Below are 24,921 nucleotides of genomic sequence, written 5' to 3'. Positions count from 1 at the left end.
TTGCAAATGGCAACAGTGAGAGATTCCCAATTTGCAAATACAGAGTTTAAAGTAAAGGTGACATCACATCAGGACGTTTTCATGGCAGACTTTTATGGGGTGGTTTGCCATTACCTTCCCCAGTCATCTACATTTTATCCCCAGCAAGCTGGTTACACCCTTCTAAACTGTATATATATTCCACTGTTCAGATAAAGCTTTCTCATTCATCTTGCTGCCTCATCCGCCTCACAAGGTGTTTGTTGGGGAGGAAGGTAAAGGAGATTTTGAGCCACTAAGATTCAGAGTGAAGGACAGGGTATAAATCCAATATCATCATCATCATCTTTCTGAATACATCTTTTAAAACTCTGAGATTGAAGTGAATGGGGCAACTCCATGGATAATGAGACCTTCCAAAGGATTTGTGGATGCTGAATTTGGAAAATGTTTAATTTCTAAGAACATAGCCTGACTAAATAAATAGTTATTGTGCAAGTACAAGTTGGGCAGATAAGAGTACATAAAAATCTATAGCACCTTGAGAGTTAAGGAAGACAAGATTTATAGAGAAATGGAAGAAGGGGAGGAGGAGGAGAAGATGATGATGATGATGATATTATTGGATTTATATCCCGTCCTATACTCTGAATCTCAGAGTCTCAGAGCGCTCACAATCTCCTTTTCCATCCCCCACACAAGAGACACACTGTGAGGTAGGTGGGACTGAGAGAGCTCTTACAGCAGCTGCCCTTTCAAGGACAACTCCGACGAGAGCTATGGCTAACCCAAGGCCATTCCAGCAGCTGCAAGTTGAGGAGTGGGGAATCAAACCTGGTTCTCCCAGATAAGAGTCCGCACACTTAACCACTACACCTAACTGGCTCTCTGAAGGAGTGATTGGCTGCAAGATCAGACTGCCTTAATTAGGGCAGTGGGAAAAGCAGGTGTTCTCAAAGAGATAGCTTTCTTCCCATCTCAGTTTTACAGTATTTTTATATAACTCAATCTCATTGGTTGGCCAAAAGGATTTTCCTAGGGTCAGTTTTGTTCCATGTATATTCAGCTAACATTGGCCAATAAAGCTTTCAAACAGTAGGCAATCATCACATTTACTTTACTTTTTTTTTTTAAATCTAAATTCTTAATGTGCGCAGCCCCAATAATCTCCAGCTGAGTAAAAGGCCAGTTAGGTTTTTGCTCAGCCTTTTGTCATACTTTGCTAATCATGCTTGCTGGTAATAATAGCATAGCACTCAGCTTTAATCTTTTGCCAGCATGAGCATGGTAGATTATAGAAGATGAGACTTGTTACATGTAATAAGAGAATGTCCATTTGCTCAGCAGGACTTGCACGTACCTGATTTCTTATGAGCACTTGGAACAGCTCTGTCTTCCCCTTTCTAGGAAAAGAGGGCCAACTGAGTCCTGCCAAAGGATATATGTTTAATGTACTGCCTTCCTGTCTTAACAGTTGATTGTTGGGACGGTCCAGACGGAGAGCCTGTTGTGCACCACGGTTATACTCTAACTTCCAAAATCCTCTTTAAAGATGTCGTGGAAGTGATCAACAAAAATGCCTTTACCAAAAATGAGTAAGTGTAATAGTAATATGGACCTTGGACACACATAGCAGTTTATACAATATTATTTCCTGAGTTCAGTACAATCATTGCTTCCAGAAAATAGACGAAATCCTGTGGGTTTTTGGCCAGCATTAAGCTTATGTTGTCAAATTTTAAAAAATATTTTAAAATGTTTTTTTTTATTCTTTCAAGGCAAAAGCAAATTGTATCCCATTGATACAATCACATTTATTTTATTTGGATAGTAGAAATGGATACTAACTAGGAATGGGCATGAACTGCATTTTTGCGGTTCATTTCAGTTTGTTGTTTGTGGCTGAATACAAACTGATACAATACAGGAGGTTGGTTTGCAAACTGAACTGGTTTGTAGTAGTTCATGACCCCTGGCTTCTGCTCTCCATCAAAAGCAGGGGGGAACAAAAGCAGGGGTTTAAATGGGGCTATTTAAACCCCGCTCAGTTGATATTTGTGAAAAGTAGAAATCAGGGGGTTAAATGGCTCAGACCTTACATTTTATGGAAGTTCATGGTGGTTCTTCAGTTTGTGAGAATGACAAACTCGCCAAAATTTGTCACAAACTTATATTTGTGAGCCATTTCGTGCTCATCCCTAATGCTGACTTTTATCCTGTGGTCAGTAGGAGAGGGTCCATTTGCGCAGGTTTCCACTTTGTCCCTTGCCATGCTATTCATGAGAATGCTCCTGGGCTCAAGGAGCAAAATATTAGTGGTGTATGGTGGGAAAGACTATTTTCTAAATTTTGCAGGAGTCATGGTTCATTGTATACAAGGCTTTATGTTTGAAGATGCAGTACAGAGAAAATGAAGTATACTGAACACTCTCTCATCTTGTAGCCAACTCCTGTGCATGTTTATATGGAAATTAGACCCATTGAATTATGGTGGATGTTCTAATAAGTTGGCTGCCATAAAAGCTTGAAGGCAAATTTAAGACTGGAGCCCTGAAATACAATAGTATTATTGCTTTTTGGAAAGGCAGTACTGCTAAGGCCATGGATGAAGCTGCAGTAGTGGCTAATAAAACAGGAGGGAGTTTCTTCACTGTACCTTTCTTGTATTAACCACCATGGCTGCTTCAAGAGAAGCAGTGACCAAGGAAGCCAGAGTTATTTTGACATCTCCTAGCTGTGTGAGTCAGAGTGGGTCCCTTTCCCTACTCACATTTTATAGCAGTAAGCCTGGTTAGAGAATGAGGGATGGGACCAAGAGAACAGAATGCTCATTAGAGACCTGGGAGGATGTCTATTGATCTTCAGTATATTCAGGCATTAAAGCTGAATGGAAACAAGTCCTGTTCCTGCTCTGCCCTTGTAGAAGGAGAAAGCAGACCTGTGAAGTTGAGTTTCTGGAAGTTTCCATTTTTTTTTAGTCTTCTGTTGAGAGACATGGGCTACTTAACTAATAGCCAGTTTTTACTCTTGCTTGGTAGGGTTTCCATCTCATAAAAAATATAATGGCATTAAAGGATTGTAGAAATGAAGTTTCTACACACAAGTAGTAGCTGTTATATAAAAACACACAAGATACAGTTACAGGTGAATTTTTGACACCTTATGTTTCCCCCCCCCCCATTAGGTTTCCTATTATATTGTCTATTGAAAATCACTGCAGTATTCAACAGCAAAAGAAAATTGCTCAGTACCTAAAGGAGATTTTTGGTGACAAACTGGACTTGTCTTCTGTGAGCACTGGGGATTCCAAGCTGCTTCCAAGCCCTCAGAGTCTGAAAGGCAAAATCCTAGTCAAGGTAAATGGCTACAGAAAATGACAGAAGTTTGTCTTCAGATTGTTGGCTGTCCTTCTAATGCTTTTCTTTTTGTGTTCCAAGTTGTAATGAAGTGAAAATGTAATGTCAGAATATAAAGGCAGCTGAGAGTTGTCAGCAACTGTCACTAACCATCCTTACCTCTGATAGATTTGGTTGGATTTTTTTTAACTGTATCAGGAAGGACAACAAAACTGTTTTCCTGTCATTTGGAGCATGGCAGAGACTATAGTGTCACACAAGGTGAACTGGAAGTTTACACATGCCTTTAATTTACTTGATTTCATGAGATTTGTACTCTGATCCAGTCTGATCCCCAAGATCTGCCTTATATGGAATGATTGCAAAACTACAGTTTAAAGTGTGACTGCTTCCATTCCTTCGGATCCCTATAGCATTATTCTGAGGCAGCGTCTCTCCCCTGCTCCCCATTACATCATTGTTGGTCACACACACCCTTTTCATTTCATCTCATATACCTGAATGGTGGCAATTGTTTGGTCTCTTGCCAGGCTGCATGCTCTGTATTCTCCCCCCCCCCCCCCCCGCCATTCCAGGGCAGAGATGTTGGAGCCAGGTTCAGTAGCTGTGCTGCAGATGAAATGGCATGTCACAAATCCCATGAGCAAGTTGTCACTGGATGTATTTGTTTCACTGCAGCATAATCCCTAGTGATTTTCCATTGTTTGTACACATGTTGGAAACAAATGTGTGTGTTTGTTGGAAGGATGGACTGCAGGGAGTATTGACCATGTGAAGCTGCCTTAATATACAGTCAGACTCTTGCTCTGTTAAAGTCAGTCTTGTCTCCTCTAATTGGCAACAGCTCTCCAGCTAGATAGAGGTCTTTGGGTAGAGATCTTTTGTGTCACCAGTTACCAAATTACAAGCTGGAGATATGAGGGGTTGAAACTGGGTCATTCTGCATGCTAAGCAGGTGCTCTGCCACTGAGCAACATCCCTTCCCCGGGTATTCCCATTCAGCTGGCAAGAGAACAGGCAGAAAAGTGTTCACTCCTACTGTATCTGAAGGAAGAACCATCAGATTAGACAGCCCATGTTGAGAGGAGGTTCCTCCTGTTTCTGGGTCTGCTTTTTTCAGATAGCAGGGCTTATCTGCAGTTCCTGATTGCTGTCCTGAGAGCAGAGCCAACTTGGTTAAGCTGTCTTCAAGTACTTTCTACCTGATGCTTTTGGGTAGCATGTGGAAACTTAGACCAAAGGCAAAGTCTACCTGTTTTAGACTGAAGCTGTCTCTTTCTGAGCCTCTTCTTCCATGGCTATTGCCTAAAACATTGCAACAAGCAAGACATAATTCTATCAATGCATCCATTTTCTATCCTGAGGCCATCTTGTTTCTTGGTCTAGGAAAGGTTCATCAGGTAGCCACAATGGGTGCTCATGAGGGAATAACAACCAGAGCATATATGCCATGCACAAGCAATTTTGACTCTAGAGGCATACAGGAGATGATGGAGACTGGAACTGGCCTGTACTCTTTGTTAGCAGCACCTGTGGAGGGAGAGTTGCTCTGTCAGGAGTTCTTGCAATGGATAACCCCTACTGCCCCAACCCCCACCTTTTTGGGGGGTCAAAAATGAAAATCAGGAGTACTGTCCTAATTGTAAAACCCAGATAACTCTAGTGAGTATGATGGGGAAATGGTTGGACTTTTAACTTACATTTGAGAAGACGAAGAAGAGACTGCAGATTTATACCCTGCCCTTCTCTCTGAATCAGAGACTCAGAGCGGCTTACAATCTCCTGTATCTTCTGTCCCCACAACAGACACCCTGTGATGTGGATGGGGCTGAGAGGGCTCTCACAGCAGCTGCCCTTTCAAGGACAGCTCTGCGAGAGCTATGGCTGACCCAAGGCCATTCTAGCAGCTGCAAGTAGAGGAGTGGGGAAGCAACCCGGTTCTCCCAGTTAAGAGTCTGCACACTTAACCACTGCACCAAACTGGCTCTTCAGAAAGGGACAAGAAAGGGAATTCCTCCCCAGACTGTTCAGTAGCCCCATTCCCAGGTTTTGATTGGTGCTCCTCAGCCTTCCTCCTCCTGTGCAGAGATATGATGGGTCAATGAATGGTTTCAAGGTTTTCCAAACAGATACTATGTAAAAACATCCCTTCCCTAATTGATGCAATGAAAAGGAAACACCCTAGAACCCCAGAAGACTGAAACAGAGACTGGTATTATTGATCAGGCGAGGAGGAAGGCAACATCATCCAAACCCATGAACAAGAGGTGCCTGGTGGAGAGAGAGAAATAAACGGTGGTGCTGTTCTCAATGGCTGTACCTCCACTAGCATTTGTTTCTACCCCCTATGCCAAGATTGCATGGAGGATTCAAACTGGACTTAGATCCATTGCATTGTTACACTGTTGATAGGAAGCCTATGCTCCTATTCCCTCTGTTTTGAGTCCTAGCAATTTTTCTGTAATCATGGTAGAAAGGGATGTTAGTGCATGGAAAAGCTGTCTAACGCAAGGGTGTCCAGAGGGTACGGTGGAACCCTTATGGTTCCTATCAGTGAAGGCTGAGTTATGCCTTCACCATTATGTTGTCTTTAAGTGCGGTGCTTCACTTTTGTTCATGTTTACGGAAACAGGTGAGAAGGTGCACCATTTGAGTAGAGGACTAAAATTCTCATCTATCCCAACCATTCAGAATCCTATCTGTTCCTATCTGTGTAGGATTGATTCCTGTTTCTTGGTTTTCACTAACATGTGACAAAATGTTGCCAACTAACTTCTATTGAGATAGATATTGTCAAGTTGGTCCTGTACTGCTAGAATGTAACATTGACTTCACCTGATGCTTTTTATTTCCTCCTCCTGTTTTGAACAGGTGATATTTTATTAGTGATATAATGACTGTAAAACATATGAAATGAACATTCTCTGTAGTTCAGTGCTGTTTGTATCTGTATTGGGCAGTAATCAAAAATCACTGTTGTAGGTGAGCACTCTCTGTGATATGTGCTTTTAATTTCCTGAGCATCCGTCTCTGTCAGACCTTTTATTAACAACACACATCACAGCTGAAGTGCTCCTGAAAGAAAGATTTTGTCATTCTAAGTTGCATTATTGATCCAACAAAGTAATCTTGTACAGTCAGTAAGTATAAAAATTAACTGGTGCTTCAAGATAAAGCCCCATTAAAGCACTAGAGAAATAGAAAAATAAATGCTAGGTAAACAAAGGGTAAAAGAAATACCAGTCTCGCACGTAACCATTTGCTTTGGGCAAATATTCCCTCCAGAAAGTAACCAGAGCTTATCAAGTGGATGTAAATAACTAAGGGTATGTGCAAGTGGATGGGCATGTGATTTTTGTGGCTCTTTCCTGGCCCTCTGTTCAGTCACCCTCCATTGGGAGGGCAAGTAGGTTTGTCTTGTTCCTGCACTGTGTATAGTTACATAGTCACTCTGAACACAGATATGCAGGAGAATTACTTGATCTTCTTCGTGGTCTCTGTGCATCACACTTGTGGGATGTACTGCGCCTGCGCTGGTCCCCAGTCGGTATCTGTAAGAAAGCCCGGGAAAGATTTCCGCGGACGGCGCCACTGGGCATGCGCCGGCGTCCCACTGCGCAGGCCCAACGGCGCCACCGCGGCAATCCCACCAGTTCCTTTCTGACCGCTGCGCGAAGAGCTGTGTTTTCCTCGTGTTCCCGGTCGGTGAGCTTTGGGTTTTTTCTACCCCTTTTTCCCCGAGCCTCCTGTAAATATTAGCCTGTTTATTGTTTTTCCGTAGTGTAGTAGTTAGTTAGTTCCATAGTTAGTTAGTTTAAAAAAAAAAAAAAAAAAGTGCGTTTTCGTTCGGGTGCGTGTCGCGGTGGGGTTTCTTGTCCTCCGGGACTTCCCCCCCCCTCGCCCCTAGTTTTTTCCTCCTCTCAGAGGATTCTGAGAGGATTTTTCCCAGCGACCGCTGTCTATGGACAGTCGCTGGGGATTTTTTAAGAGGTGCCAGGCCTGCGGCAAGAAAATCGCCCCTCCCGACGGCCACTCTTTGTGTCTGCTCTGCCTCGGCGAAGGACACCGCGTGGAAGCCTGCCCGCATTGCCTCCGCTTTTCGAAGCAGACCAGAAAGAATAGAGCGGCTAGGCTCTCGGCCGCACTAACTGCCTCGGCACTTCGCCCTCCGAAGCAAACGGCGTCTTCCTCGGCATCGGTACCGAAAATGGCCGCCGCCCAAACCCCGAAGGCCCCATCGGCCGATGCAGCCCCGGTCGACGTTGTCCCGCAGAAGGAGCAGCAGTCGGCGAAACGGCCCCCCGACGAGTCGGTCGAGAGGCCCCAGAAGAAACGACGGGAGGATTCGGGACATGAATCCTCTAAGAAGGCGAAGAGCAAGGAGAAGCGGAAACGGCCACGCTCCCCTCCGCCTCCCCCCGATGTGTCGGCACCGATCGGCACCGACCCAGTGAGAAGGGTTCCCCCCTCTCCTCTCCGCACCCCCGCTACTCCAGGGGCTAGCGCGAGAAGGCAGCGCAGCCCTCCGACACCAAGGGCTAGCGGCCATCGACCACGCAGCCCTCCAACTCCGCGGGCTAGCGGCCATCGACCACGCAGCCCTCCAACTCCACGGGCTAGCGCGCATCGACGTCGTACTTCCCCGACGCCTGGACCCAGCGACCATCGGCTGCAGTCCTCGACACACGACGTGGAGATCGACCTCACCCGTCGGTCTCCATCGGTGGCGTCTCGTCAGCGGAGCTTCGACTCGGCATCGGACGTCGAGTCTCTCCCACCGGTCGACGTGACAACGCCTGCGGCACCCAAGCGCGTGAGGCCAAGGGAGCCTTCGGTCGAGCCACGCCACTACCCATCGATGCCGCATTGGGAGCACCATCGATGGCAGTCGACGTATCCCTGCTGCCCCCAATATCATTGGCATCAGCCACTCGACCACCCGGACTGGGAGCATCAATCTGAGCTATCCTCGCTCTCCAGGACATCGCATCGGTCCAAGCATCCCCAGGGATCGGGCACGACTCCTCTGGACAAACGCGTCACACCGACGGAGCCTCCGCGCCGAACACCGACACCGACCCGGTCGCCGCGAAGGGAGCCATCACCGCGCCTATCGGAGCGCTTGGGCCGAGGAGAGTCCTCCCCGTCGGGGTCGGAAAGCGACGAGGAGAGAACCTGGGAGCCCTCACCGGACCCCAACACGTCAGAGGACCTCCCAGTCTCGCCCTCTGAGGACCTACGCTCCTATGCGGAGATGGTCAAAAGAATGGCAGCGACCATCTCCCTCCCCATCTCTCAACCCAAGCCAACCGTGGACGATAGTGTTTTTGATATCGTCCAGAAGGACACTTCTCCAGCCGTCTCCCTCCCAATGACAAAGGTCATGCTCCAGGCGCTCAAGGATCCGTGGAAGAAGCCATCCTCTGCACCGGTGTCTTCAAGAAAATTGGACCACATGTACAAGGTCCAAGAGGCGGGGGCTGAATTTCTGTTCACACATCCTAGACCAAATTCAGCCATCGTCTCCTCTTCCTCGAGGTCACGTAAGGTGCACTCTACCCCCCCTGACAAGGAGGGGAAGAAACTCGACGCCATGGGGAGGAAGATCTACTCGGCGGGGTCCCTCGGCGCCAAGGTATCGAACTATACGGCCTGTATGGCCAGATACCAATACGCCATGTGGGAGCAGCTGTCCCCCCTCCTGTCCTTCCTACCGGAAGACAAGAAAACCACTGCCAAGGCACTGCTGCACGAGGGCCAGAAGGTCGCAAAGCAGCAACTAACAGCAGCCAAGCACCTAGTGGACGTTTCAGCTGCGGCAATCATGTCCGCTGTCTCCATTCGCAGGCACTCCTGGCTGAGATCGACCGCCCTGCAACAAGACACCAGGGCGCTTATCGAGGACCTGCCATTTGAAGGGGACGGACTCTTTAGTTCCACCACGGACACCGCACTGCAGGAACTAGATAAGAACCTTAAGATCTCTAGGAGCCTTGGGGTGCAGCCACTTCCCAGACAACCCAGAGCCAGACAGTGGAGCAGGTCCTGGTCGAGAAAGACTCCGCATAAGCCATCTTCGGACCAACAGTGGCGACCACGCCCTCCACAGCCCGACAAGCAGGCCTACTCGGGCAACAACAGAGGGCGCTACAGTGCCCAGCCATCAGGCAAACCGAAGGGCACCCGCCCCGCCAAGCAGGGGCTTTGACTTTCCTGCACCACGCGTCGTTGCCACCACCCAGCCCACCATCCGCCTTCGCCCTTTCCTGCCTGCCTGGGAGCTGGTCTCCTCAGACAGGTGGGTCCTCTCTGTCATCCAAGAGGGCTACAAAATAGACTTTGCTCAGATTCCAACACAGTCAGTGGTGATCACCACCCCCCCATCCCCACCTCTGCTGGCGGAGGTGGACACCCTCCTACAGAAACAAGCCATAGAGAAATTACCATCGGAAACCAGGACGGGTGGTTTCTACTCCCGCTACTTCCTAGTCCCAAAGAGAGATGGGGGATTAAGGCCCATCATGGACCTCCGGAATCTGAACAAATTCATCCTGTATCGAAAGTTCAGGATGTCCACACTGCAGTCCATCCTGCCCCTCATCAACCAAGGAGACTGGATGGCCACCCTAGACCTCAAGGATGCTTACTTTCACATCAGCATCCACCCAGAGTTCAGAAAGTTTCTCAGGTTTGCAATAGGCTCACAACACTTCCAGTTCACTGCCCTACCCTTCGGGCTCTCCACGGCACCCAGGGTGTTTACAAAGATGATGAGCGTCGTGGCCGCCTACCTGCGGCTGCAGGGGGTGATAGTCTTCCCATACATAGACGACTGGCTCCTGGTAGCCAATTCAAGAGAAAGTCTGTCTACCCACATCACAGCCACACTGCATCTTCTCGATGCCCTGGGCCTGCAGGTCAATCTAGAAAAGTCAAATCTCACTCCATCAAGGACAGTGCAGTTCATAGGGGCAGTGCTGGACACAAACCTCCATCGAGCTTTCCTCCCCGCCCAAAGGGCAGAGGACATCACCAACTCAGTACAGTTACTCCAGAACCAAGGCTGGGGCACAGTAAAGCAACTTCAGCGAATGCTGGGACTGATGGCAGCAACGACAAGCGTGCTTCTTTACGCGAAACTGAGGATGAGAGACCTACAGCTATGGTTTCTTCGCCAGTTTCGCCCGAACAGAGACTCACCTCGAAAGAGGTTCACTATTCCCCTTATGACGCTCCAATCGCTCCAGTGGTGGGGATCCAGAGACAATATCTGCCAGGGAGCTCCCTTCCACCTCCCACCGCCCTCAGTGACCATCACCACCGATGCCTCCCAGTGGGGCTGGGGCGCCCACATGGAAGGCCTGTGTGTGGGGGGCCAGTGGCCTCCCAAGCTGGCTGTGCACCATATCAACTATCTGGAGCTACTAGCGGTTCACTTTGCCCTGCGTTCCTTCCGCCCAAAGTTGACAGGGAGGACAGTGGCGCTACTCACAGACAACACCACCGCTCTGGCGTACATCAACAGGCAGGGTGGGACAGTGTCCCGCCGCCTCTGTGCGTTGGCGATAGAATTGTGGACGGAATGCATCCAGCACGACGTCTTCGTGAAGGCCGCACACCTCCCAGGGGTCCTCAACATTCAAGCGGACTCTCTGAGCAGGGGGGGGGCCTCCCCGCACGAGTGGGAACTTCAGTGGCGTTTCCTACAACCAGTTTTCCAGCTCTGGGGGTACCCACAGCTGGATGCCTTCGCCACGGCAGACAACAAGAAGTGCCCTATGTTTTGCTCCAGAGGGGGTGCAGACCCTGCATCCCTGGGGGACGGGCTCCTCATTCCGTGGGAGGGCCGCTTCCTCTATCTGTTCCCTCCTCTCCCTCTGCTGACCAGGGTAATAAACAAGTTAGCGAGGGAGAGGCCACGCTGTATCCTGGTGACCCCCTGGTGGCCCCGCCAGAACTGGTTCGCCTCCCTACTGACCATGTCGGGGGGGAACTTCTACCACTTTCCAGCGGAACCAGACCTCCTGTCGTCCCAACGGGGGCGGGTGCTACACCACAACGTGCCACACCTGAAACTGACGGCGTGGCGCATAGACCCTTAGAGTTCTCGGGTAGGGTCCAGGAGGTCCTGTTGAATAGCAGGAAGACCTCCACCAGGGCATCCTATGACAGGAAGTGGAAGAGGTTCTCGGACTTCATGGCTGGCCGGCCAGTCGCACCTAGGGAGGCTGGCCTGCCGGCAGTCTTTGATTTCTTGTTGTCCCTAGTAGACGCGGGCTTGGTGTTTTCCTCCATTAAGGTCTACTTGGCAGCCATTTCTGCCTTTCACGAACCTGTGGCTGGGTACTCTGTTTTCGCCCATCCCCAGTCCAAGAAGTTCATGAAGGGGCTATTTAGACTGCATCCACCGTCCAAACCCCCCACCCCACTGTGGGATTTGTCAATAGTCCTAGACAGATTAACCAGGCGGCCCTTCGAACCCATGGCCTCATGTTCCCTGCAGCTTCTGTCCTGGAAGACTGCCTTCCTAGTGGCCATCACCTCCGCACGCCGAGTGGGGGAACTCACGGCGATGCGTTGTGACTACCCCTACCTAGCCTTTAGAGAGTCTGGCGTCTCCCTGGCCCCTGATATCAACTTCCTTCGTAAGCTGCCCTCCCAATTCCACCTCAACCTGGAAGTGTGGCTCCCCGCCTTCTTCCCTAGCCCCTCCTCGGACGAGGAGCGTCGGCTTCACTCCCTAGACGTCCGGCGTGCCCTGCTCTTCTACCTAAGCCGATCCAAGTCCTTCCGTAAGGGACAGCAGTTATTCGTTTCCTACACCGCACCCAGAATGGGTGACAAGATTTCTTCACAGAGATTCTCGAAGTGGTTGACAGAGACCATCAAGCTCTGCTACCTCCTAGCAAAGAGGCCACTGCCTGGACCTGTACGTGGCCACTCCACACGAGCGATGGCGACATCGGTGGCGTTCCTGAAGGGCGTGCCTCTGGCTGATGTCTGCAAAGCTGCTACCTGGTCGTCCCCGCATGCTTTCATGAAGCACTACGCGTTGGACGTGCATGCTCAGCAGAGGACCCGGTTGGGGACTGCGGTGCTACAATCTGTCATCTCCGGTTGACTGTCTTCCCACCTCCAGGTATGACTTGCTTGCTAATCTCCCACAAGTGTGATGCACAGAGACCACGAAGAAGATAGACAGGTTGCTTACCTGTAACTGTAGATCTTCGAGTGGTCATCTGTGCATTCACACTACCCACCCTCCTTCCCCACTGCTGACGGTCTCCCTTCCCGAGGGGCTTTCAGCAGTCAAGAAGGAACTGGTGGGATTGCCGCGGTGGCGCCGTTGGGCCTGCGCAGTGGGACGCCGGCGCATGCCCAGTGGCGCCGTCCGCGGAAATCTTTCCCGGGCTTTCTTACAGATACCGACTGGGGACCAGCGCAGGCGCAGTACATCCCACAAGTGTGAATGCACAGATGACCACTCGAAGATCTACAGTTACAGGTAAGCAACCTGTCTTTATTAGAGGATGAATGAATCACTACTGTTTGCTTAACATCTAGAACAGTAACTCACACAGAAACATGTGTGGAGATTCTTCCAGTGTGGGTGATTTGTTACTGCATTTTCAGATATAAGGAAGGCCAAGCTCGAATCCAAAGCTTGAATAAAAAAAAAAAAGTTGACAGGAAGCACACATTTTGAATCTCTATCAGAAGTCTGGGGAATATTGGGCTGGAACTAGCTGGGTTTGATGCAGGAAACCCATCTTCAAAAACCCACTCCATGTTCAGGTAGCTTGGAAAACCTTGGACAACTCTCTCCATCCGACCTACCTTAGAGGGTTATTGTGTGGCTGAGAAGTCATTCTGTAAGTTCCTTGGAGGAATTGTGTGAGACTAGTGTAATTTTTAAAATGGTTTAACACAGAATTGTCAAAAGTGCAGACAAAGATATGTGCTAATCAGGAAAGGGTCAGCAAATGAATTTCATATAGAGGAGGGGACAACAGGAAAAGCTGCTTTGGGTCCCTGTTGGAGAGAGACAAGTGGGATATAAATGACAAATATGTATATACTTGTGCTTACCTGCTTTGTGAAGCATATTTTTCAAAGGCTCATTTTTCCCCCTCACTGACATGGGTGCCTTCCTTGTTTTTGTCTTTTTATTGCTTCTGATTCAGAAGTTTCAATGGTCAGAACTCAACAGTGTCAGCCTTAACCTTCTCGTTTTTTGGAACAGAATAGCCTGCCAGAGGTGAAAATAAAACAGCCTCAGCTCCTTTGACACAAAGGCATGCTGACAAAAAGTGCTGCTCAGACCACAGCATTTTTTTTTTAAAAAAACTTGATAAGGTAGGATGCAGGACCATTGAAAAGCCTATCTCTTTATGAATTCTACCTGTCAAAGGCTTGTGTTCGAAAGGCTTTGTTATTCTTGCTATAAAGGTGTCTTTGTGCCTTTTTTTAAAAAAATGACCCTGTCATACTCTACTTGAGAAATATGAAGACCTTGGAACTGTTAAACTGTGGCTGAATAATAGATTTTTAAAATGATTATTGAGCCTTTTAGATATCACCAATACATTATAAAAGCCTGTCAATCCTAATGTTCATATTATTGCAGTTTGTTGTCAAATAAAAGCAAGCCTAAAATTAAGTCCAAATACCTGGTTAACAGGTAGTGTTTAACCATGGATTCTTGCCTTAATTTTGGCTAAGGTCCCAAATGTACAGAGTGAAACCAAGGTTTAGCTAGCTGAGCTAATTCTGGAATGTGTGTTAGAGAATGCTGATAGGATCTGCTGGCCAGTTAGTTACCAAAGAGGAAGAGGCAGAGCAATTGCCTTAATTTCAGATTGCACAGAACTAATGTTTAGCCATAGCTACTGAAAACCTACTTCAAACCATGGTTTCATACACTGGTTTGAGACTGATTCTTAACTAGTACTCAGATACTCAGGGGTAATGTTTTAATTAGAGTTCCAGAAAGCAAGCCATGGTTAGACATAATGAGCTATGTCCCAGTTTCTGCTAATGATGGAGACTTTCTCCAGTGCAAGAAATCTACCTCCAGGAGAAGAGGTGTTTCGTATGGGTGAAAGGTTTCTTGTTTTGGAAAAAAAGACTCCACAGGTAGCAGAACAAAATACAGAAAGGAGGTCAGGACCATGCCCGTGGTTCTCCCCTCCTGCATTTTATCTCCATACCATTCCTGTGAGGTGAGACAGAATAGCTAGCCAAGCTTAGAGTGAGATAGAATAGTTAGCTAAGGACATCCAGTGAGGCTGGACTGGGACTGGTCTCCTCAGTTCTAATCCAGAACTCTTAACTACCACAGCACTTTTAACTACTACATTGGCTGACATCATACGATCCAGCGCACTTTGCTGAGATTGTGTAGGGCCAGAGATTGGAATGGGCAGTGTTCTTACTCAGGTGAGTGGAACTAATGTTCCTGGTTAGTGAAATAATGTGAATTGTGTGTAGCAGATGTGGTGGCCTACAGAAAATGTTACCTCCAAATTTGTGGAGACAGGAAAAAAGAGTAGAAGTACTTTGGATAAAGATGCCCACAGGAGGACTTCATTGATTCAGTCAGAACCCTGGACAGCAACCCAATTTAGTTTTGGTAAGTGAAGGAAACAAAATTAACTTTCCATACCAGGTTTTCCTTTCTTGCTCCTTTAATGTAATGGGGGTTTCAGGAGCTGTGAAAAGAGCTTGGTTGGGCAAGTGGTGGAGTGGTAATTTCTTCCCTTTGGATATAAGTATGGTAGAAAAAATTGAGGGTGCAGTTGGAGTTGACACAGGAGTCAAAAGGACTCAGAGAACCCAAGAAAAACAAAAAGGAAATAAAAAGTATAAAATGTATAAGCTAGGTATAAAATGTATAAGCTAGGTGGATAAGTTCTCTAGCAATCTAAAATATTGGTGATAGCCCTAAATGTTCAAGCTCTTCCATATGTCGCCAGCATGAAAAGGTCAAAAACTCACAGGAGTAAATTGGGCGGAACTGAACAGGACAAGAGAAAGAACAATGGCTGGGATCTCTTTCTATAAATTATTTGAACTCTCAAGCTCAGTTATCCAATTGGCTTAATTCCAGTGGGAAACTGGGTGTACATATATGTGTGACTCATCCCCTGACAGGGTTCAGTGATGATTCAGGGCCCAATCTAAAAGTCTGGGGGAAGCCATTCACAAATCATTCTGCTAGCTGTCCAGGCTGTTTTGTACCATCAGAACTGTCAGATTTCTGGGTGCCTGTGTCGTCTCTCTTCCCTAATGCATTATCCACCTCCCCACTGAGACTTGCTGCCAGCCAGCAGCATCCTAGAGTTATGGTGACACAGACAAATGGTTTCATTTTAAACACAGAGGAAAGAGATTTAGGGAAGGGTGCCTGTCCCCATCACAGCAGGGTGTTGAGCTGTCTTTTTTTGCATTATGCTATAGTAATAAACTGGTACTAAAAAATTCCCAGAGCACGTGCTATATTATATAAAGTGATCTTCTAGTCTTCTAAATGGAACCCGCATGTTTGTTTGCTTTTGTGCTTGCAGGCCTGTTGTGACCCATTAGTGTCACAAACGTTTAACATACTAATTTACAAGAATGCCAGCAATCCTTAGGGCTTATCTGTCAGAAGCAGAAAAACAGACAAATTTGTTAATTTTGATGCTGCTCAACAGATTCGGAAAGAAATCGTGTTTAGGTAGATAGCAAGCCATTCTTACTGTATAGCTCAAATGAAATTCTTAAAGCAACAGAGAAATCTTTTAAAGGTTTTATATATTATCAGCGTTTTATTCATATTTAAACTGTAAAAAGTCTGTGGGGTTGACACCAGAATGGAAAGATGTTTCCCACAACACAGTATGCAGCATTGTCTAAGTTATTCATAGACTGTTCAACTGAAAGACTTGACTGCCCATAACATAAACTTGGAAGTGATTATAAAGTATTTTAAAGAGGTATTTCGAATTTGCAGCCTTTTCCAATAAAGATTGATTGTTAAAGTCATGTGATTTACCTGTCTAGGACTGTACCACTTCAGCCTGGATTCTTTCCCATATTTAAGAAGCCCAAAAAACTTCCAAGAAAACAACTGCCTCCTCCCTGATGGTTTCTGTGTTCAGGGATAGTATGTGGGGTAGAGTGTTCAAACATGTAATTTTCCAACTGCAGTATGAAGTATATGGTCACAGGAAAGAGGTGTACGCTATGGTATTTCTAGACGTGCTGCCTGGTTCTTAAAAAGAAATAGCTAGCTAGGAAGCAGCACTTGCAAAAACAAAAAAACATCAACTATAGTAACAATAGTGAATTTCAGGCTGCCATCGTTTAATAATGTAATACTTTTGCATGAAATGTTACGTTGAGTGTTTTTTTCTCCCAGAAATATCACTTCTAAGGCTCAGAAAGTAACACTTTACTCATCACTATCAAGATGCGATATAGTGAGGGTTGATTCATTAAAGCTTATGCTGGAATAAATCATTAGCCATTTAGGCGCTAATGAATTTCTGTTTTCTTTTGCCACTACCAGACTGAGAAAGCAATCCTAAGCAGGTCTATGTAGAACTCTACTCAGGTCTATTCCATGGGGGCTTATTCCCAATAAAATGTTCTTAAAAATGGCACCGTAACACAGCTACCCTGCTGGAATTACCACCAAGACTTTGTATGTATGTTTTTGACTCAAATAAGTATTTAAGATAAGATAAGTTTATTTTTATATCCCGCCCTCCCCCGCCGATGGCGGGCTCAGGGCGGCTCACAGACATTCCAGACATTCTAAAGGGTTCTATGGGGATTTTCATAGAGGATCTGGCAGATGGTTTGAGAGGAGGTTCTGGTTGCTTATAAGACTGTAAGGACATGTTCACAGGCTTCAAATAGTTAAAAGAAGTCCAAATAAAGAGAGGAAATGCTTGTTTTAATGTACTTCTGAAGGGGCAGCTGTTTTGTAATTTCTGCTGTCATTAAGGCATGTCACTTTCCTTCTTTACAGGGCAAAAAGCTCCCCTTTAGTCTTGGTGCAGATGCTGAAGAAGGGGAAGTTTCTGATGAAGACAGCGCTGATGAAATTGAAGATGACTGCAAGTTAAAAGCTTCCTATGTAAGTATGTTTTTAATGGCCTCTTTTAAGGCGTGGGCATCAACACACTTGGGGGGGCTGTGGCTTAGTAGGAGGGCCACATGGTTTACATGCAGCAGGTGCCTTCAGTCCTTGGTGCCCTGATGTGGAGATCTCAGGGCAGCAAGAACTAGAAAAGGCCTCTCTCTGCTGGAAACCCTGGTGAGTTGCTGCAGGTCAGACCACTCCAGCCTGCTGGTCTAGTGGAGCTAGACGGAGCAATGGCCTGATTTGGGAGACAGCATCTTCATTTGTTCGTATTCATTTCAGACAGCTTAAATGCAAACTGGAGCATTTCTGGTCATATGGTTCATCCCCACACATTCCTCATCCTCCTAGTGTTCCTGTATTGTCTGCTCCCACTGGCAAGGTCTAGGTTTTAAGTTCCTCTGATAGTGACCTTTGATGAAATTTTGTAAAATGGTGTTGAATTAGCACTATTGTTAACAAAGCAAGTCTTTATATTTTCTTCTTGTGCAGCTGGTTCTTCAGTTTTTCTTCATTTCCTGACTGGGTGCCATATAGCTTGATTTTATGGTCTGTGCTTTCAATATCCCCTCCCCAAGTTATTTTCTTCTTCTTGCCATTCCATTTGTGTTTAACACTTCCTTGCAGTAATGGATTTTTAATTTCTTACAGTCAGTGGCAATGCAGCATTGCTGTTTCATCGCAAAACAGATGTTACGTTCCAGTCCAGAGGAAGTCATACTTGAATTTCCCACATGTGCCAAAATATTTTTATAACAGTATGGTACAAATGAAGTTTATACTCTGCTGCTGACTGTGGTCAGAATGTGACTTTGTGAATTTGGATGGTGGTTGTTTTTAATTGTTCATGTTGCCCTCAGTGTAACTCTTATGTTTAGCAATATATTTTTGAAAGAACTGTGTTTTCCTCCTTTCCCCTTTAATGATATCTCTATTTTGAAGAGGCTGCATTTTTTAGAATGCCACACAATGCTAGATAATTCTTGTGAGGTTGCTTCATACTGAGAGAGATGATATAGCTTTGAATATTTTATTTTATTTTATTTTATTTTATTTTATTTTATTTTATTTTATTTTATTTTATTTTTTATTTTATTTTATTTTTAGCCTGCCCTTCCCATAGAACAGGCTCAGGGCGGGTTACATTATAAAAACAGTCAACAGTAAAAACTGGATACTGGAAGCACAAGGGAAAAGAAGTGCATGCAGCTACCCAAGAAGTCATATCTGCTCAGTGTTCCTTCTGCATGAAAATATTGGCTTTTTTTGATAGTGAAAATGTGCAAATGACAGGGGAAGCCAGGAAATGCTGCCCAGAGAACTCTTTTACTTAAGTGTGCAAACATATAGCTCATCTCCAACCTACCTTGCTTCGCATGTGTAAGGATGATGCAGTTCCTCCACCACAGCACAACTCCTAGCCATATCACTGCTGTTTGCCATATCACTGCTGAGCCTCACTTTCAAAAGCTTTGTGGTGAAGTAGTCAAAGCAGCAAGTGTGTGTGTGTTTGACTGAAGTCATCATTATTAGATCTCCCTACTAAATATTATCCCATCCTTTGTTTTGGTGTCTGACTTGACTTTTTGTGTGTGGAGTCCTAAGGTCCGTCTGTTTGGCTTTAGCAACTAGCAAGCAGACCTGAGAGAATGTAATATTGATAATATAGGCTTCATTCTGGGAAATCCAAGCCCCCTTTTAGTCATTCGATAAGCCTTTCTGCTTCTTGCTTTCTTCAGTGTCTGTCCTGAGAGCTGGGTGGTGGTGGTCATTTGGAATGGTCTGAGGTGTTGTATGGGGAAATGTTACTGAGAGGAAGTTAGTGGAAATTGGAGAAAAATCTTTCTCTCCCCTTCCTCATTGTGTAAATGGAAGTTTCATTCTGATTCTACAAGAGGTACTCTGGATCTAAGCTTGTATTGTATATCTAAGGCAATCCCCAGATTTATAAAGGGAGATGACTGAATATAGGGCATAATACTTCTGTTGCTAACTCAGGAATTCCAGAGGAACCTGTCGGGAGAACCAGAGTACTTGGGTGGAAACATCTGTCCTGCTTGGTTTGCTATTTTAAAATCACTCAATGTTTGCATTGGGAATGTCTAATGTATTTCAGAGTAATGGCACTACTGAACACCAAATGGAATCTTTTATAAGGAAGAAACTTGAATCCTTGATAAAGGAGTCTCAGATTCGGGATAAAGAAGATCCTGACAGCTTCACTGTGAGGGCACTGTTAAAAGCAACTCATGAGGGCCTAAATGTAAACTTGAAACAGGTGAGATTCCCCCCCCCCAGTCTATTTCAAGTCCAGCAATATTGAGAATTGAGGTGGGATTATTACTTATTGTCAGTTTGTTCATTTTTGCTTGTTTTATGATCATGTTGCAGTCACTCAAGATTTAAAAAAAAAAAAAAACACCTCAAGTGAAATTTGTTGGGATATGGCAAGATCTGAATTTCAATCATTTTAAGGTTAACATATTTGTTTTGATTCTAGCACAGATCTGACCTGGAAGTATAACCTGGCTCAGAGTCAATCCTGTGTGTTAATTGGTGTGTTTGATAAACTGATTGGGTGGTTTTAATTTATCAGTGTTTCATTTGGCTAATGAATTAAGTTTCTTCCTGTCAAGATTGTAGAAAAGAGGTTAACTTCCTATTAGCCTCAGCTACCTCCCTCCTATCTGCCTGTACTCCTGCTTGTGCTCCAGTACCTGTTGCAGCTGCCGCCATTGTTTTCTGCATCAGCCTATTTGTAGAATAAATATGTAGTTTTTAATAACTTTGTTCTTTTCTTAGGACCATCCTGTTCTTTTCTCTTCCTAATAGACTTAGATAAAGAGCTTCATTTTTAAGTAATAGTCCATGCCTCTGTGCCTTATTTACCCAGTGAAATTTGTAAATTGGTTCATGAAAGCTACAATTTAATTGAGATTACCTTTTCTTTCATATAAAGATGCAGCGCACATTTGTGTTTACTAAAAAATTAAGAGAATTGAGATATTTTGGAAGTAGAGGATTTTAAAAACATTTTGTTTGTTTGTTTTGGAATCTAGAACTATAGAAAACTCATTTTAGTTATTATCCATGAAGGTTTATGTGTCCTATGGATTTTTAAGAAAAACATTTTGGGGAATAGAGATCAAATATCACTGGTGGCTGAATATAGTTGTTGAATACTGTGGCCTTTTTAATGGCTGATTTATTAAAGTGCTTAGTTCAGATACAATTTTTAGACCTTAACTACAATTCAGCATAACTTCTGATCTGGCCCCTCTTGTTTTGAGATTGGTTTGCAGATCAGAATTTAAACCTTATGGTTTGAAGTGAGCTTGATTACCATGGCTTGGATTCTATATATTGTTTCCACTGTGCCCTTTTGTAAGAGGTGGTGCTGCTCTATGGAGAAGCTTAGAGCTTTCAGTTGTACAAAATCAGGATCTCTCAAATCAAAAGAATAATACCCAGTGCCAGAGGAACTCTCACGCTCATGGCTTGTGTCAACCAACTTGGCTAGCTATTCTTCACTGCCAGTATTTCATTTCTAGAGCCTGGAACACTGTTTATCCACGTATTCATTTTTTTGTGGTTTTATACCACACTTTTCTTCCCAATGGGGATCCAGAGTAGTTTACAACATCATTTTCCATTTCAGCAATACAAACTTTACTTTGTGAGGTAGATTAGGCTGAGACAGTGATTGGCCTGGGTTCACTGTAATGGATGGGCAAAGGTCCTGCCCTTTTCTGTCAGTCACCAATCACCTCTCTCTCTCTCTCTCTCTGTGTGTGTGTGTGTGTGTGTGTAGAGTGGATAACAGCCAATCAAGGTACATGGATGGCTGAAGGAGACAGATGGGAACGAAGAGAGAGGGGAGGGATATATTATTCTGTCTGCTCTTGTCAGACAGGGTCTGAGTCTTCACAGAAAGAGAGTTCCTGCCTCAGAACCTGGTTTTGAGAGTGAGCAGGCAAAAACAGTGAATGTTTTCAAATGAAGTGGAGCTTCCAGAGGGGTTGGTGGGAAGAAATCCTTTCTCAGGGAACTTTGTATGTCTCAGAGCCTGGTTTTGAAAGAAAACAGACTAATTTAAGAGACAGTGCTGTTTCAGAGATGTAGCAGGTTAAGTTACTGAAATTTCCAGAAGGTGCTCACACCTATATTGTAACATTCTTCAAGTTGGGAAAAGGCCAACGATTCACCTGTGGTATCAAAGTTTGACTGATAACTGCTATCTGCACTCCTGCCTTGTTAACTGTAACATCATGAACACATATGTATGCATGACGCTGCCTTATACCAAAACAGACCATCAGTCCATAAAAATCAGTATTGTCTACTCAGATTGGCAGCAGCTTTCCATGATCTCAGGCAGAGAAAGGCCATTCACATCACCTATTAGCTGATCCTCTTAACTGGAGATGCCAAGGATTGAAATTGGGACCTTCTGTGTGCCTCGCAGATGCTCTACCACTGACCCATGGTCCCACTTTGTGAGTCCAGCGAATGCAACCATATGCAAGCCAAGAAAGTTAATAATAGTTACTCTTTTCTCCCCTTGTTTACTTCAAGTCACTTAGAGTCTGTGTATAAGGTGGAGGCTGGGGAAAGGAGATTTGTAAGCTGCTCTGAGACTCCTTTGGGTAGCAAAATGCGGGGTATAAATCCAAACTCTTCTTTTACTTAGTGGAACACTCCTGTAACATCCAGAAAGAAGCTCTTACATCACCAACCTACTGTCTGCATTTGTGCTGTTAAGTTCCTCAGTGCCACAGTAGACTCATAGCATATAGCCATCAATATCAATGTCAATATCTGTTTATTCACGGCAAAAGCCAGCAAACTAATACAAATGATCAAGTTAAATTCATTGTAGCTGTCAATTCTACCATGTTTACTATAGAAATACAAAGGGTTTTTTTTCTTTTAAAATGTACACACATAATAGTAGAATCATTAGCCTCTATGTGCAGATATATCCCCCCACATATTAAGGAATCATTATTACATATGTATGCACTGTCAAGTCACAACTGATTTACAGTGACTCCAGCAAGGGAGCTTTTCAGAAGCAGAAGTGGTTTGCCATTGCCTTCCTCTGCAAAGTCTTTCTTTGGTGATCTTCCATCGAAGTTCCAACTCTTCATACCCTTTGAGATCAGACTACGCTATGCCACCTTCTATCCCTAAAGAGTCATCATTAAGGAAAACAAATGGTTATTAGATATCAGATGGTTTTGGAAAGTTGTTCCAAAAGGAATTTGGGTGTCCTTTTGGAAAGTCATATGCAATCCCTAATTTTTCTTTAGGGACACTTTTATAAGTGTTCCTTAAATATTTAATTTTCCTATAAAAATTCTTAGTAATCTCAGAGAAGATTTTATTAATATCCTGCAGGGATAGATTAAAAATAGTTCACCATAGCTTGTGCTGTACGTAAAAAAATACAGAGCTTTCTTCCAGCTTTTGAAATGGTACTGTTATCTTCTCTTCTGTGATGTCAGTGGCTACCATTGGGTTTTTTGCCCCAAGAGTTCTGGTCAAAGGTAACTTTTCAATAAAGAAATCTTTAGCTGAACACCTGCTGTTTGCCTTGCCTCTATTTCTTCTATGCCAGCTCACATCATGGGGTGTTTTACTTTTCAACAACCAAGTTGTTTTTCAAAACCAGGTCTATTTATGTATTCCACATTGTATCTCTTCCTAGGATAGAGTCTTTGTTCCATTGCTCACAATTTATACTGACCGCCCCCCCCCCCCAAAAAAAAAAGAACAGAGCATTTTTCTGCTTACTTTCATAGTTTATAAGTGGAAAGAACTCATGGTTTGAGAAATGTGGAATGTGGATTGACAGACAGATGAAGTTTCCAGTGCTACACTGCTATTTGTAAAGCAGTCCAGTAGAAATCTCCAAAGAAAAGGTAGACACATAATATGGTGTTTTGTTTGCTTTTAAACTGGGGCATAAGTTTTTATACAGCTCTTGTGATGCTGTAAACCACTGGAAATTAATTTGAGGAAGAAGACGACATTGGATTTATATTCCACCCTCCACTCAGAGTCTCAGAGTGGCTCACAATCTCCTTTATCTTCCTCCCCCACAACAGACATCCTGTGAGTTGGGTGAGGCTGAGAAGAATCTCACAGTAGCTGCCCTTTCAAGGACAACCTCTGCCAGAGCTATGGCTGACCCAAGGCCATTCCAGCAGCTGCAAGTGGAGGAGTGGGGAATCAAACCCAGTTCTACCAGATGGTATACCAACACCACTATACCAAACTGAGAGGCAAGAGTTCTACAGCCTAAGCTTGGTATATGGCAGTTATGAGGGGCAGACTCCAAAGGTCATCAAAGGAAGACTTAACATTGAACATTTGCTGGTGGGAGGAAGAAGCAGTGGTGATTTGGAATGTTTTATATTCCTTTTTTATGTGAAAGCCATCAAGAAACTAAGAAAACTTTTGGGGATGAGGGGGAAAAAGTGGTTTCCAAGATGGACTTAGAAAGCAAGAATGAGCCCAAAAGTTATCTAAGCAGGCCAGTCTTGCTAGCCCACCCTCTCTGTCCAACAATTAAATGGAAGCTTGCTAGGTAGAGCTTTGCTGGTGAGTCAGGTTGTGATTTACTGGCCAGTGGGATCTGGCAATGCATTCTAGATATCAAGCTGCTCAGTTGAAATCCAGTAGGAAGTAAACAGGCTGAAGCATGACATACAGTGGGAGAAAAGCTGTGCTTGATAGCCTAAGCCATGGCAGCCTGTGCATCTAGACACTCAAACCATGCTTTGTATCTCAAACTTCTGGCATAGGCTTCCCAGTCCCCAGGTCCTAGCTAGGGATCCCCTGATTTTGCAGTCTCCTTCCCACCCCCAGTCAGCTGGCCAGTGGGAGGAAAACCCACCCCAACAGCCTCCATATACTTTTACTCTTCAGAAGGCTAGAAGAAGGTTGGAAACTGCTTGCTTTTTAGAAGGTGTGTGTGCCTTTAAATCTGTAGGAGCAAGTCTGAATGCGGGTGGGGTGAGTTGGCAGAAGAACATGGCTGCTTCCAGTGAACTGCTGGAAAGGAAAAGAAACAACAAATGGAGGATTTGTTTTGCATTCCTTTCAGAAGTCATTTGTACAGTAAAAAAGAGACTAAAAAGTAAACTAGAACCTTTGGTTTCCCTGTGTTAATCTGAAGAACTTGGTTGAATACAACCAATTTGGATGATTACATTCAACAACTCTGTGAGTAAATTTCCCCAGTAAGATCACAGAAGTGTGGGATTGCAAACTGTTTATTTTGGGTGTTGTCTCTGTGTGGGTGTATATGAGGAGGGGGAGGGAATGTGCAGCTGCTGGGGGTTGAGGAAATGAAGACCATTCAGGGGAACTGCACTGCTGCATTTTTATTTATTTATTTTAGGGAACGTGAAAGTCTCCTAGCTCCACCCCTAAAATCTCCTGGCTGCA

At 44.9% G+C, this 24,921-nt stretch overlaps 1 protein-coding gene across 1 annotated transcript in view; it reads left to right on the top strand.

Moving 5' to 3' along the window:
* The window catches only part of PLCH1 (phospholipase C eta 1), a 165,010-nt gene that overhangs the window by 99,271 nt on the left and 40,818 nt on the right, over positions 1 to 24,921 (top strand). The window contains exons 8-11 of the mRNA XM_060242369.1: positions 1,454 to 1,574; positions 3,164 to 3,335; positions 17,353 to 17,460; positions 19,583 to 19,744. Coding sequence (XP_060098352.1) covers positions 1,454 to 1,574; positions 3,164 to 3,335; positions 17,353 to 17,460; positions 19,583 to 19,744 — 563 coding nt within the window. The remainder of the gene's footprint in view (positions 1 to 1,453; positions 1,575 to 3,163; positions 3,336 to 17,352; positions 17,461 to 19,582; positions 19,745 to 24,921) is intronic.

This window comes from Heteronotia binoei, chromosome 6 (assembly GCF_032191835.1).
Source record: "Heteronotia binoei isolate CCM8104 ecotype False Entrance Well chromosome 6, APGP_CSIRO_Hbin_v1, whole genome shotgun sequence".
Taxonomy (NCBI): domain Eukaryota; kingdom Metazoa; phylum Chordata; class Lepidosauria; order Squamata; family Gekkonidae; genus Heteronotia; species Heteronotia binoei.
The sequence above is the reverse complement of the archived record's forward strand: the minus strand, read 5'-3'. Positions and strand labels throughout refer to the sequence as shown.